We start from the raw sequence: 14,554 nt of genomic DNA on the forward strand, positions 1-14,554 counted from the left end.
AGAGTCCTTGTCATAGCGCAAGAAAGACAGAGGGACTCCCAGTCCCCTGCTGCTCCACCGGGTTTACCGGGCGCTCTCTTCCCCCGGGGCTGAGGGGGGTTGTGGGGGATGGATGGGGGAATGGTCAGTCCAGGTCAGCTCAGATATGAGGCTGTAAAGCGGTGGGGAGTCTGAGGGGTCAGCGCCGATGGACTCCTGAATGTCTCAGACCAGCATATCACACAGTCATTCACACTCATTTGTTACAGTCTCCAGCCCCCTACAACATCACGATGCCTTGTGGGGGTAGGCAGGGGGCAGCAGTTGCAGACAGTCCAGAGAGGGAATGAATGTCTCGGCTGGCTGGCGGACAGGCTCCATACCCCCCTCGGTCTGTGGCATGCAACTCAGATAAGAGACAAGGTACAGAGAGGACCAGGCCAATATTGCAATTTTTCTATTTCAGTACAAGTTACATTAAACTGATTGTGTTGACCAGAATAGACTGCATATTGTTCTGCTTATTAACTTTCTCTGATTTATATGTCTAGATATGGCTATACAGTACATAAAGAAAAACACATTTTTGTAAAGTACATTTTTTGCAAACCTCTGACACTGCAGGGCCTATTGTGGCTGTATGTTTGAGCTTGTGCAGGAGAAGTCAGGGGTTAAGGTTAAGGGGATAGAGGTCAGGAGTCTTGCAGAAGGGGCAGACAAGACGCGTGGGTCACTAGGCTGCAGCCTGCAGGTTAACAATACCTCAGACAGACAGATACATAAAGATAACCTACGAACAACATATACCCGGTCAGACAATCAGTCTGACAGAGAGACAGGCATACATTACATTCATGGCACATTAGTACAATAGAAAAGCCATACAAATAGAAACACGCATTCAAACATAGTAAACAGAGTCAGAGAGACAGAAATAGCAACCCACAGACAATCCGATGGGGATATGGAGTCTGGCTGTTCTAGTAATGTGTGACCCAGCGACAGTGGGATAGAGCAGAAGCCTCGTTGCTGACCAGTATTAACTGGCAGCTGAATGTTATGAGAGGCAGGCCGTGCTAATCTCAGCAGAGCTAGAGAAACAGGCTTGGGTGGAGAGGTTAGCGCTGCTCTCCTATTACTACTGACTCTTAATGATCAACAGACACCATGACTGACTGACTGTCGCTACCCCTTTCATATCAGCATTCAATGAAGTAGTCCTACTCCCCCATGAGTTAGACCTGCTCATTCAGTTTATCACACAGTCAGTCTTTCAGAGAGATTGTATCCCTCACTAACTGGCTCAGCCACTAGCTTGTCTATGGGAGGAATGTAGTACATGTATGGTTTGGAAGTAGCTCTGTCTGGGTCGTTGGTGTAGAAGTAGCCCTGTCTGGGTCGTTGGTGTAGAAGTAGCCCTGTCTGGGTCGTTGGTGTAGAAGTAGCCCTGTCTGGGTCGTTGGTGTAGAAGGTAGCTCTGTCTGGGTCGTTGGTGTAGAAGGTAGCTCTGTCTGGGTCGTTGGTGTAGAAGGTAGCTCTGTCTGGGTCGTTGGTGTAGAAGGTAGCTCTGTCTGGGTCGTTGGTGTAGAAGTAGCTAGTGTGATGTCCGGGAAGGGGTTGTTGAGGCTCTCCCTGCTGCTCCCCCACCCGTCTAGCACTAGTCCCCGGATGCACACAGGCCCTGTGATAGTGGGCTCGGTACGTCCCAAACCTGCCCCATTCAAACCAACACTCTTTCCATTCCAGGGCTCACAGCATGACACATAGCAGGGGGCAGATGCAGGGTCAGCATTGGTGGGTAGGGTGGCAGTGTCCCGAACCTTGAGGTAAAGCACTACTCCAAGGTAATTACTGTACCTGAACTGACCCCTTCATTACACTGTAAACACCCTAAACTAACACCACCTATCACACTGATCACATCTAGCTAGATCACTGGCCAACCACCATGGTCAGCCTACACAATTACATTTTTTCACTACACCAACATCTTTATCACAAAAATAAAAACTATTTCACCCTTTAACCATTCCAATATGCTGTAACTAACTTCTAACATGAGAGAAAACATACAACTCGAGCTTCTACTTTTAAAAATCCACCTTTCCAGAAACAAGTCTCTCACCGTTGCCGCTTCCTATAGACCACCCTCTGCCCTGGACACCATATGTGAATTGATTGCCCCCCGTCTATCTTCAGAGCTAGTGCTGCTAGGTGACCTAAACTGGGACATGCTTAACACCCCGGCCATCCTACAATCTAAGCTTGATGCCCTCAATCTCACATAAATGATCAATGAACCCACCAGGTACCACCCCAAATCCTTAAGCACCCTCATAGATATTCCTAACCAACTTGTCCTCCAAATACACCTCTTCTGTTTTCAACCAAGATCTCAGCGATCACTGCCTGCATCCTTAATGGGTCCGCGGTCAAACAACCACCCCTCATCACTGTCAAACGCTCCCTAAAACACTTCAGTGATCAGGCCTTTCTAAACGACCTGGCCCCCCACAAATTGTAACCAGTCTATCACAGTGCCATCAGTTGTCACCAAAGCCCCACATACTACCCACCACTGTGACCTGTATGCGCTCGTCGGCTGGCCCTCGCTTCATAAGTCGTTGCACGGTAAAGCTCCGCCTTATCTCAGCTCACTGGTCACCATAGGTATATCTCACTGGTCAACCCCAAAGCCAAATCTTCTTTTGGCCGCCTCTCCCTCACTAGCTTTAAGCACCAGTTGTCAGAGCAGCTCACAGATCACTGCACCTGCACATAGCCCATCTGTAAATAGCCCATCCAGCTACCTCATCCCCATACTGTATTTATTTATCTTGCTCCTTTGCACCCCAGTATCTCTACTTGCACATTCATAATATATATATTTATATTCGGCACATCTACCATTATAGTGTTTAATTGCTATATTGTAATTACTTCGCCACCATGGCCTATTTATTGCCTTACCTCCCTTATCCTACCTCATTTGCACTCACTGTATATAGACTTTTTCTACCGTCTTATGTTTGTTTATTCCATGAGTAACTCTGTGTTGTTGTATGTGTCAAACTACTTTTATCATCTTAGCCAGGTCACAGTGCAAATGAGAACTTGTTCTCAACTAGCCTACCTGGTTAAATAAAGGTGAAATAAAAAATACCTACATGCGTTTTATAGTAGTAAATATCCTGGTTGGTGGTTTGTAGTCAGATATTGTTTCACTGTTAATCACTGAGTGAATGGGAGGGCAGAGGTTAAAGGTGTCGACCTTATCACAGTAAGGCCTGACCTGACCTCACAGGACCTCCAGTCTCATGGTTACAGCCTGTTCCCATGGCCTAACTAAGCTTACACCACCACCTTGGTCTGGGACTGTGTCCATCAGCACCGTGTGTCCAGCTTTGCCAAACTGCTCCCCTCACACACTCAGGCAGCGTAAACAGGGCAACTGCCACACCAGCCAGAGAAAAGAGCCATTTCATCCAGCCATGCAGTTTCCAATGTAAATACCCTTCTCTGTGTCCACACTGTAGCCAGAGCCCAAACATTGTGGTGAGATGAAATCAACAGAGAGAGGGAGAGGAGCACACAGAAACTCATTTAACTTAATACCTCAATAAAACTGGGGCTCACATTACAGGTCCGTTTTGATTGCAAACATCAACTCTCACGTCACGAGTCAAGCTGCAAGGATTGATTGGGAGATCTGATTTCCATACCTGAAATGTGCATTTTAGTATCTGGTATTTAAAATACTTTTGTTGTGCACTTGAATATTTTCAAATAAACATACCAGAACAAGTACTTTGATTTGAGTATTTGAATGATTATTTATAAAAAAACTAATAAATAGTCGGACGAATGGTATATCAAAAACACTGACTCAAATACGCCCCCATACATTTAACCCAGGTAATTGAAAATAATATTTGAAAAGACTGTCAAAATACTTTAAGTGTATTTTCAAATAAATAAAAATATGCAACTACTTCTTATTTTTATTATAGCTACTTAGTTTGCAAATACAGTACCAGTCAAGTTTGGACACACCTACTCATGCCAGGGTTTTTCTTTATTTTTACAATATTCTACATTGTAGAAGAATATTGAAGACGTCAAAACTATGAAATAACAAATATATAATCATGTAGTAAACAAAAAAGTGTTAAACAAATCCAAATATATATTTGAGATTCTTCAATTTAACAACCCTTTGCCTTGACAGGTTTGCATACACTTGGCATTCTCTCAACCAGCTTCATGAGGTAGTAACATGGAATGCATTGTAATTAACAAGTGAGCCTTGTTAAAAGTTAATTTGTGGAATTGCTTTCCTTCTTTAATGTGTTTGAGCCGAACAGTTGTGTTGTGACAAGGTATGGGAGGTAAAAAGATATCCCTATGCCAAGAACAGCTCAAATAAGTAAAGAGAAACGACAGTCCATCATTACTTTAAGACATGAGTCAGTCAATACGGAAAATATCAAGAACTTTGAAAGTATCTTCAAGTGCAGTCGCAAAAACCAAGCACTATGATGAAACTGTCTCTCATGAGGACCACCACAGGAAAGGAAGACCCAGAGTTACCTCTGCTGCAGAAGAGAAGTTCATTAGAGTTACCAGCCTCAGAAATTGCAGCCCAAATAAATGCTTCACAGAGTTCAAGTAACAGACATCTCAACAACTGTTCAGAGGAGACTGCGTGAATCAGGCCTTCATGGTTGAATGGCTGCAAAGAAACCCCTACTAAAGGACACCAATAAGAAGAAGAGAATTGCTTGGGCCAAGAAATACGAGCAATGGACATTCGACCGGTGGAAATCTGTTCTTTGGTCTGATGAGTCCAAATTTTTGGTTCCAACCGCCGTGTCTTAGTGAGACGCAGAGTAGGTGAACAGATGATCTCTGTTCACCTACTCTGTTGGACTGTTGCAAAAGCATTCCAGGTGAAGCTGGTTGAGATCATGCTAAGAGCGTGCAAAGCTGTCATCGAGGCAAAGGGTTGCTACTTTGAAGAATCTCAAATGTATTTTGATTTGTTTAACACTTTTTTGGTTACTACGTGATTCCATGTGTGTTATTTCATAGTTTCAATGTCTTCACTATTATTCTACAATGTAGAAAATAGTAAAAATAAAGAAAAATCCTGGAAAGTGTGCCCAAACTTTTGACTGGTACTGTATGTGAAGTGTCATTGAGATATTTGAAATGGTATTTGAACCCAGGTCTGCTGATTTTCCAAGAATGTGTTTTGAAATGGGGTTCCAAACATACACAAACAAAAACAATACTCACTTGAGATAAGATGGTTATCACTGGGCCTACCTGGTATCTATTATTACCTGAGGACACATTTTCTACTTTCTTCCATAAACGCCTGCTGACTACTATGATACTGAAGCTGAAAGGCAGAGTGGACTGTGAGAACAAATGAGGTCAGAAGGGTACAGAACAAACTGAGTGATATGGCTTGATGTGGACTAACATGGTACAAAGGATACTGGTACCAAATAAGCCAAAGCATCTTCCTCCCAGGAGCTCAGCTAAGAAACAAGATTTACAAGGTTGTTTTCAAATTCCACTTTGGCATGGGACGCTGGCAGGCGCAGGCCAGTTTTGTTTTTCCGTGATTTACTTTAATAAGTTCCTAAATACTGTGCTGTCCCCTGCTGCTGGCTTTACAGCTTCAGGAATATAAAGAGACTATGAAAACAGAGGTAAGAGGAGGAGGAAATGGCTTTGGAATAGAGTAGTATTAGTTCGATTAGAAGACTCTAGAACATGGCGCCTTACCGCTCTCAGTCTCCACTCAGAGTGAGAGAGCATCTAAACTGTCAGCAGACCACTGCTATCGGTCAGAGGTGTGATGAGACACTTCAGCTGTTTACTCTCTCTTGTCCTGTCTTTCTCTCTGTCCCTTTCTCCAATAACCTCTGACCCTGCCATGGTCTGACAGACGTGCACATCCGCCCCAATCCATCCTGGTAAACTGCTTCCTTTTCTCCCGTTCACCCCAACAACTCTAAACACTGACTGGAAAGCAGGCTTTTCCCCACAGAAGTTTACACAGGAACGGCATGGTTTTTTCCTACAAACACAACTGGCTATGTTTATAAACCACACTAGAGAGTTACAGGGCGTTTTTCTCTCTCCGACAGACAGTTTATCCCAACAAAGTTGTGGTCACCTTGCCTCACCAGTGTCACCCCCCCAGTCAGGGGTATCTAACGGGTCATAGTGGGGTGGCGGAGTGTGTGTGTGTGTCCAGGGTGTGTGTAGTATACCTGCAGGAGGAGCCTCTCAAAAGCAAGGCAGGAGTCCCAGCGGGGCAGTGTGGGGTGACGGAGGGTCTGGGCGGTGGCCAGGCCCAGCTGTATTACCCCACAGTGACTCTCTAGAGCCCCCCAGTTGTTCTTAAACAGCTGTATGTAGGAACACAGCTGCTCCGGGGTCACACGGCCTGAGAGAGGGAGAGACAAAACCGACATGAGGAAATAATATTCATTTCTTATTAATCTATTCAATGTAATTTAATGAACCAGTCAATCATACAACCGATAACATAGTATTGTATGGTTCAGTGCATACACACTAGCATACTCATACTAGTCTGCCATACTAGAGCCAGACTCCACAGGCAGAGGAGAGAGAAGAGAAGCTTGGAGGAGACAGCTGTGAGAACCTCAGCCATAATCATGTATTGGGCAAACTGTATTTTCTGTGAAAGTGTGTATCTGTATCTTCAAGTGTTATTGTCGAAGTGGGAGGGTCTGTTTTATATGAGTCATAGTGTGTGATAGAATGTGTGAAGTAGTATTTGCCCCCTTTGCAGCAAGACAATGATCCAAAACACACATTCAAGTCTACATGAAAATGGCTAAAAAGCAACAAATCTGAAGTTGTGGAATGTTTTAGTCAAAGTCCAGACCTAATCTCAATTGAGATGTTGTGGCAGAACTTCAAACAAGCAGTTCATTCTTAAAAAACCCACATGTTGCTGAGTTACAGCAGCTCTTTATGGAAGAGTGGGCCAAAATTCCTCCACAGCGACGTGAGAGACTGATCAACAACTACAGGAAGTGTTTGGTTGGAGTCATTGCAGCGAAAGGTGGAACAACCAGTTATTGAGTGTAAGGGTGCAATTACTTTTTCACACAGGGCATTGGGTGTTGCAGAACTTAGTTTATTAAATAAATAACTATACCTTTTTTGCGCTATTTGTAAACTCAGGTTCCCTTTATCTAATATTAGGTTTTGGTTGAAGATCTGATAACATTCAGTATCAGAAACATGCTAATTTAGAGAAAATCAGAAAGGGGGCCAATACTTTTTCATGGCACTGTATATACTGAGTGAGTGAGTGAGTGAGTGAGTGAGTGAGTGAGTGAGTGAGTGAGTGAGTGAGTGAGTGAGTGAGTGATAAGAGTCCCTGTGAGGCTGTCGAAGACTAACTAATACGTGTGAATCAGAGGTTGTCTGATTATTTGCAGAGCTGGCAGAGTGAAGCTGGGTTCCTCAGACTGTTTAAGACCCTCCCTCCTCTAAGGATGATTCACAGAGACACATGAAGAAGTGTGGGAGGTGGGGGTGAGGAGGGCAGCCTGGAGGTAGACGGACAGGGGGACGGAGTGACCCCAGGACTGGGGGCGAGAGGAGAGGGGTACACATTAACTCCCCATAAACCCCACTTCTTCATGTTGATATTCAGAACCAGGAACAGATGTGGGACTATTTCCTGTTGGATTACACAGCCAATGTTTTCTTTAGCGGGGCCATACACATGAATAGAAGAGAAACAGAGGCGGAATGAAAAATGGGGCACAACGTTCCAGAATACAAAATATAAAGTATGGAGTCATGTTAAGTACAGACATAGCGACTTCAATTTAACAACTTTGTTATTAACGCTGGATTATAAAACGTGTTGAGTTTTCATCAAGAACGGTTAGACTGGCAGGATTAGCCTAACAACAAAGGACTCCTATTCCCAGAAATCAAAGTCTAATGCTGAGTAAAGTTCACAGTGTGCAAGACTGCTGAAACTGAGCCTGTTGGGTAATGTGGTCTTCTCACCATCCTAAACCAACCTGTATGTGCTCTCTGTGTGGCACCAACAGGCAGAATGGAAGATATGTGTTCAAAAGCAAATCAGGAAACCTTTGCAACATTAAAAGATAATTGAGGAATGGACCCGGATCCAGGAATATCCAGACAGTGAAAAGCCCTATTGTGAACAGCACCGGCCGTGGCAGTAAAGCCTGGAAGGATACACAGGCATCACCGAGCCTGATGTGCCAACAACAACTCAGCCCATGAGTGGGAAGGAAAACCACAGCCAGGGCCAAACATAATTTAGCCCGAGAACAGGCCTGAGAGAGGGAGATACTGGAGATACTGGGGGACAACCATAATCTAGCCCAGAGGTAAGGGTAAAGTGTGAGAACACGCTAAGGAAAGAAAGAGAAAAATGATAGAGAGAAGAATGAAAGGCCCACAAAGAGTCTGAGGATCAACCAACATTCAACCCCGGAACGATGCTAGGAAGCCAAGGGCCAACCATTATTAACCCTAAAACTGTACCAGGGGGATGACTTGCATTTTTAGTTGGATAGTATGTGGGTGACTCAGGGACTAAGAAGTACTGTCTGTTTGAGCATGAAGCTGAACAGTGGTGATCCTCACTCACAGTCCTGGCTTGTACATCATGGTGCTGCATGGACCAGAGGAGGGAGCAGGGGATTTTATTCATGCAGAGTAGGGGAAAGACCTGGGGCGTTTATTTATGGACACATCACTGGGCCTACTCCCAAACTGTACAGTAGAGTACACACAACACGCTCAGCCACATCGCTGCACCGGTGTGTATAAATGAGTGAAGCAGCAAGAGAGAAAGGGACAGACTGTGCAGCTGCATACAGCATGTGTCATGTTCATAAGAAACAGAATATGTAGCCTGGCTCTTCTTCTCCTCTTTAGAATGTGAGAATATGTAGCCTGGCTCTTCTCCTCTTTAGAATGTGAGAATATATGTAGCCTGGCTCTTCTTCTCCTCTTTAGAGAATGTGAGAATATGTAGCCTGGCTCCTCTTCTCCTCTTTAGAGAATGTGAGAATATGTAGCCTGGCTCCTCTTCTCCTCTTTAGAATGTGAGAATATGTAGCCTGGCTCCTCTTCTCCTCTTTAGAATGTGAGAATATGTAGCCTGGCTCCTCTTCTCCTCTTTAGAATGTGAGAATATGTAGCCTGGCTCCTCTTCTCCTCTTTAGAATGTGAGAATATGTAGCCTGGCTCTTCTTCTCCTCTTTAGAATGTGAGAATATGTAGCCTGGCTCCTCTTCTCCTCTTTAGAGAATGTGAGAATATGTAGCCTGGCTCCTCTTCTCCTCTTTAGAATGTGAGAATATGTAGCCTCCCTCTTCTCCTCTTTAGAATGTGAGAATATGTAGCCTGGCTCCTCTTCTCCTCTTTAGAATGTGAGAATATGTAGCCTGGCTCTTCTTCTCCTCTTTAGAATGTGAGAATATGTAGCCTGGCTCTTCTTCTCCTCTTTAGAATGTGAGAATATGTAGCCTGGCTCTTCTTCTCCTCTTTAGAGAATGTGAGAATATGTAGCCTGGCTCCTCCTTTTAGAATGTGAGAATATGTAGCCTGGCTCCTCTTCTCCTCTTTAGAATGTGAGAATATGTAGCCTGGCTCCTCTCTTCTTTAGAATGTGAGAATATGTAGCTCCTCTTCTCCTCTTTAGAATGTGAGAATATGTAGCCTGGCTCCTCTTCTCCTCTTTAGAATGTGAGAATATGTAGCCTGGCTCCTCTTCTCCTCTTTAGAATGTGAGAATATGTAGCCTGGCTCCTCTTCTCCTCTTTAGAATGTGAGAATATGTAGCCTGGCTCCTCTTCTCCTCTTTAGAATGTGAGAATATGTAGCCTGGCTCCTCTTTCCTCTTTAGAATGTGAGAATATGTAGCCTGGCTCCTCTTCTCCTCTTTAGAATGTGAGAATATGTAGCCTGGCTCCTCTTCTCCTCTTTAGAATGTGAGAATATGTAGCCTGGCTCCTCTTCTCCTCTTTAGAATGTGAGAATATGTAGCCTGGCTCTTCTCTTTTAGAATGTGAGAATATGTAGCCTCCTCCTCTTTAGAATGTGAGAATATGTAGCCTGGCTCCTCTTCTCCTCTTTAGAATGTGAGAATATGTAGCCTGGCTCCTCTTCTCCTCTTTAGAATGTGAGAATATGTAGCCTGGCTCTTCTTCTCCTCTTTAGAATGTGAGAATATGTAGCCTGGCTCTTCTTCTCCTCTTTAGAATGTGAGAATATGTAGCCTGGCTCTTCTTCTCCTATTTAGAATGTGAGAATGTGTGTGTTTTGATTCCTCTGGCATGGTTGTGACCTTGTTGGCTGGGAGAGCAGGAAATTACTGTTGCTGGATGGTTTGGCTGAAAATGTGTGTGTGTACAATCATGTATCTGCCATAGTCTCCAATTTCTGCAAAGTGAAAAATCCCACAATAGACTGTCCGAATTAGGCCATATGCTACAGAGCCAGTACAGATCCTGTCAACACTGTTCTCTTCTACTTCAAAATAAACACACACATATATATACACACATATATATATATATATATATATATTTATTTATTTATTTATTTATTTCACACAGTGGGGCAAAAAAGTATTTAGACAGCCACCAATTGTGCAAGTTATCCCACTTAAAAAGATGAGAGGCCTGTAATTTTCATCATAGGTACACTTCAACTATGACAGACAAAATGAGGGGGAAAAAAATCCAGAAAATCACATTGTAGGATTTTTTATGAATTTGCAAATTATGGTGGAAAATAAGTATTTGGTCAATGACAAAAGTTTCTCAATACTTTGTTATATACCCTTTGTTGGCAATGACAGAGGTCAAACGTTTTCTGTAAGTCTTCACAAGGTTTTCACACAGTGTTGCTGGTATTTTGGCCCATTCCTCCATGCAGATCTACTCTAGAGCACTGATGTTTTGGGGCTGTTGCTGGGCAACACAGACTTTCCAAAGAGACTCCCTCCAAAGATTTTCTATGGGGTTGAGATCTGGAGACTGGCTAGGCCACTCCAGGACCTTGAAATGAGTCTTACGAAGCCACTCCTTTGTTGCCAGGGCGGTGTGTTTGGGATCATTGTCATGCTGAAAGACCCAGCCATGTTTCATCTTCAATGCCCTTGCTGATGGTAGGCTGTTACTTTGGTCCCAGCTCTCTGCAGGTCATTCACTAGGTCCCCCCGTGTGGTTCTGGGATTTTTGCTCACCGTTCTTGTGATCATTTTGACCCCACGGGGTGAGATCTTGCATGGAGCCCCAGATCGAGAGAGATTATCAGTGGTCTTATATGTCTTCCATTTCCTTATAATTGCTCCCACAGTTGATTTCTTCAAACTAAGCTGCTTACCTATTGCAGATTCAGTCTTCCCAACTTGGTGCAGGTCTAAAATTTTGACAGGTAACGAGTGGAGGACAGAGGAGCCTCTTAAAGAAGGTCTGTGAGAGCCAGAAATCTTGCTTGTTTGTAGGTGACCAAATACTTATTTGTGATTTTCTGGATTTCTTTTCTCATTTTGTCTGTCACAGTTGAAGTGTACTACCTATGATGAAAATGACAGGCCTCTCATCTTTTTAAGTAGGAGAACTTGCACAATTGGTGGCTGACTAAATATGTGTTTACCCCACTGTATATACACACACACACACACACACACACACACACACACACCCATGCATCCACGCACACACATAAAATATAAAGCACAAACAATATCAAAGGCACACAAACACCCCCACACAAACACAGATCTCCAAACACAGTCAAACACACATACATACTGAAACCAAAGCTGTACAAACATCCAAAAACAACATTGAACGCCCTCAGACTGACACAAGCCTATTCTGTTGTGAGAATGTGTCTCGTTGTCTCTGAACACGCTCAGCAACATCAGAGAGATGAATTGTCTCTCTGGACAGTGTGATCCTCCTGCGAGGTGAAGTGAAGCCAACTTGGATCCAGAGACTATATGTGCTTGTGATATATACATACAGTACATGTCATACAACGTGCAGGAATGTACACAGTATGTATGCAAACAATGCTACAGTAGAAGTAGATGCTGTGAACAGTACTAGGTGTGTGAGCGTTAGTCTATAACGTGTGTATGAATACTACTATGTGTGTTGTCAGCGTGAAATCTGTTGAACTTACAGCTCTGCTTCCTCCCTTGTCATGTGACCCCACAGGCATTATAGCAGAATGTGGCGTCCCACGTTGGAAGTGATCTCTCGCCCCCTCTCTCTCCCTCCACTACCCGCCCCCTCTCTCTCCCTCCACTACCCGCCCCCTCTCTACTATCCGCCCCCTCTCTACTATCCACCCCCTCTCTACTATCCGCCCCCTCTCTCCCCCTCTACTACCCGCCCCCCTCTCTCCCTCTACTACCCACCCCCCCTCTACTATCCGCCCCCCTCTCTCCCTCTACTACCCGCCCCCTCTCTCCCTCTACTACCCGCCCCCCTCTCTCCCTCTCTACTACCCGCCCCCCTCTCTCCCTCTCTACTACCCGCCCCCTCTCTCCACTACCCACCCCCTTTTCTCCCTCTCCACTACCCGCCCCCTCTCTCCCCTCTCTACTACCCGCCCCCTCTCTCCCACCCGCCCTCTACTGCCCCCTCTCTACCGCCCGCCCTCCCTCTCTACTTCCCGCCCCCTCTACTACCCGCCCCCTCTCTCCCTCTCTTACTACCCTCTCCCTCTTACTACCCGCCCCCTCTCTCCCTCTCTCACTACCCGCCCCCTCTCCCTCTCTCACTACCCGCACCCTCTCTCCCTCTTACTACCCGCCCCCCTCTCCCTCTTACTACCCGCCCCCTCTCCCTCTTACTACCCGCCCCCTCTCTCCCTCCACTACCCGCCCCCTCTCTACTATCCGCCCCCTCTCTACTATCCACCCCCTCTCTACTATCCGCCCCCTCTCTCCCCCTCTACTACCCGCCCCCTCTCTCCCTCTACTACCCGCCCCCTCTCTCCCCCTCTACTACCCGCCCCCTCTCTCCCTCTACTACCCGCCCCCCTCTACTATCCGCCCCCTCTCTCCCCCTCTACTACCCGCCCCCTCTCTCCCTCTACTACCCGCCCCCTCTCTCTCCTACCCGCCCCCTCTCTCCCTCTCTACTACCCGCCCCCTCTCTCCACTACCCACCCTATTTTCTCCCTCTCCACTACCCGCCCCCTCTCTCCCTCTCTACTACCCGCCCCCTCTCTCCCACCCGCCCTCTACTGCCCCCTCTCTACCGCCCGCCCTCCCTCTCTACTTCCCGCCCCCTCTACTACCCGCCCCCTCTCTCCCTCTCTTACTACCCTCTCCCTCTTACTACCCGCCCCCTCCCCTCTCTCTACTACCCGCACCCTCTCTCCCTCTTACTACCCGCCCCCTCTCCCTCTTACTACCCGCCCCCTCTCCCTCTTACTACCCGCCCCCCCTCTCTCCCTCTTACTACCCGCCCCCTCTCTCCCTCCACTACCCGCCCCCTCTCTACTATCCGCCCCCTCTCTACTATCCACCCCCTCTCTACTATCCACCCCCTCTCTACTATCCACCCCCTCTCTACTATCCGCCCCCTCTCTCCCCCTCTACTACCCCGCCCCCTCTCTCCCTCTACTACCCCGCCCCTCTCTCTCCCTCCACTACCCGCCCCCTCTCTACTATCCGCCCCCTCTCTACTATCCACCCCCTCTCTACTATCCACCCCCTCTCTCCCCCTCTACTACCCGCCCCCCTCTCTCCCTCTACTACATCTCTCCCTCTACTACATCTACTACATCCTAGGATAGGATAAGTAATCCTTCTCACCACCCCCCCCCCTTAATGATTTAGATGCACTATTGTAAAGTGGCTGTTCCACTGGATGTCAGAAGGTGAATTCACCAATTTGTAAGTCGCTCTGGATAAGAGCGTCTGCTAAATGACTTAAATGTAAATGTAATGTACTACCCGCCCCCCTCTCTCCCTCTACTACCCGCCCCCCCTCTCTCCCTCTCTACTACCCGCCCCCCCTCTCTCCCTCTCTACTACCCGCCCCCTCTCTCTCCACTACCCACCCTATTTTCTCCCTCTCCACTACCCGCCCCCTCTCTCCCTCTCTACTACCCGCCCCCTCTCTCCCTCTCTACTACCCGCCCCCTCTCTCCCTCTCTACTACCCGCCCCCTCTCTCCCACCCGCCCTCCCTCTCTACTTCCCGCCCCCTCTACTACCCGCCCCCTCTCTCCCCTCTCCCTCTACTACCCGCCCCCTCTCCCTCTCTCACTACCCGCCCCTCTCTCACTCCCGCCCCCTCTCCCTCTCTCACTACCCGCCCCCTCTCCCTCTTTACTACCCGCCCCTCCCTCTCTCCCTCCCCCCTCTCACTACCCGCTCCCGCTCCCCCTCTCACTACCCGCTCCCCCTCTCCCTCTCTCACTACCCGCTCCCCCTCTCTCCCTCTCTCACTACCCGCCCCCTCTCTCACTACACGCCCCCTCTCTCACTACCCGCCCCC

At 46.9% G+C, this 14,554-nt stretch overlaps 2 protein-coding genes across 2 annotated transcripts in view; one reads left to right on the forward strand and one right to left on the reverse strand.

Annotated features, from left to right (window-relative positions):
• The window catches only part of LOC135513012 (sec1 family domain-containing protein 2-like), a 189,575-nt gene that overhangs the window by 140,404 nt on the left and 34,617 nt on the right, over positions 1-14,554 (reverse strand). The window contains exon 4 of the mRNA XM_064935638.1: positions 6,267-6,442. Within this exon, the coding sequence (XP_064791710.1) occupies positions 6,267-6,442 (176 nt within the window). The remainder of the gene's footprint in view (positions 1-6,266; positions 6,443-14,554) is intronic.
• LOC135513016 (pre-mRNA 3'-end-processing factor FIP1-like) overlaps positions 1-14,554 on the forward strand; it is an 88,747-nt gene that overhangs the window by 25,067 nt on the left and 49,126 nt on the right. The gene's annotated exons all lie outside the window — the stretch shown is intronic.

Source organism: Oncorhynchus masou, chromosome 24 (genome assembly GCF_036934945.1).
Source record: "Oncorhynchus masou masou isolate Uvic2021 chromosome 24, UVic_Omas_1.1, whole genome shotgun sequence".
Lineage (NCBI taxonomy): Eukaryota > Metazoa > Chordata > Actinopteri > Salmoniformes > Salmonidae > Oncorhynchus > Oncorhynchus masou.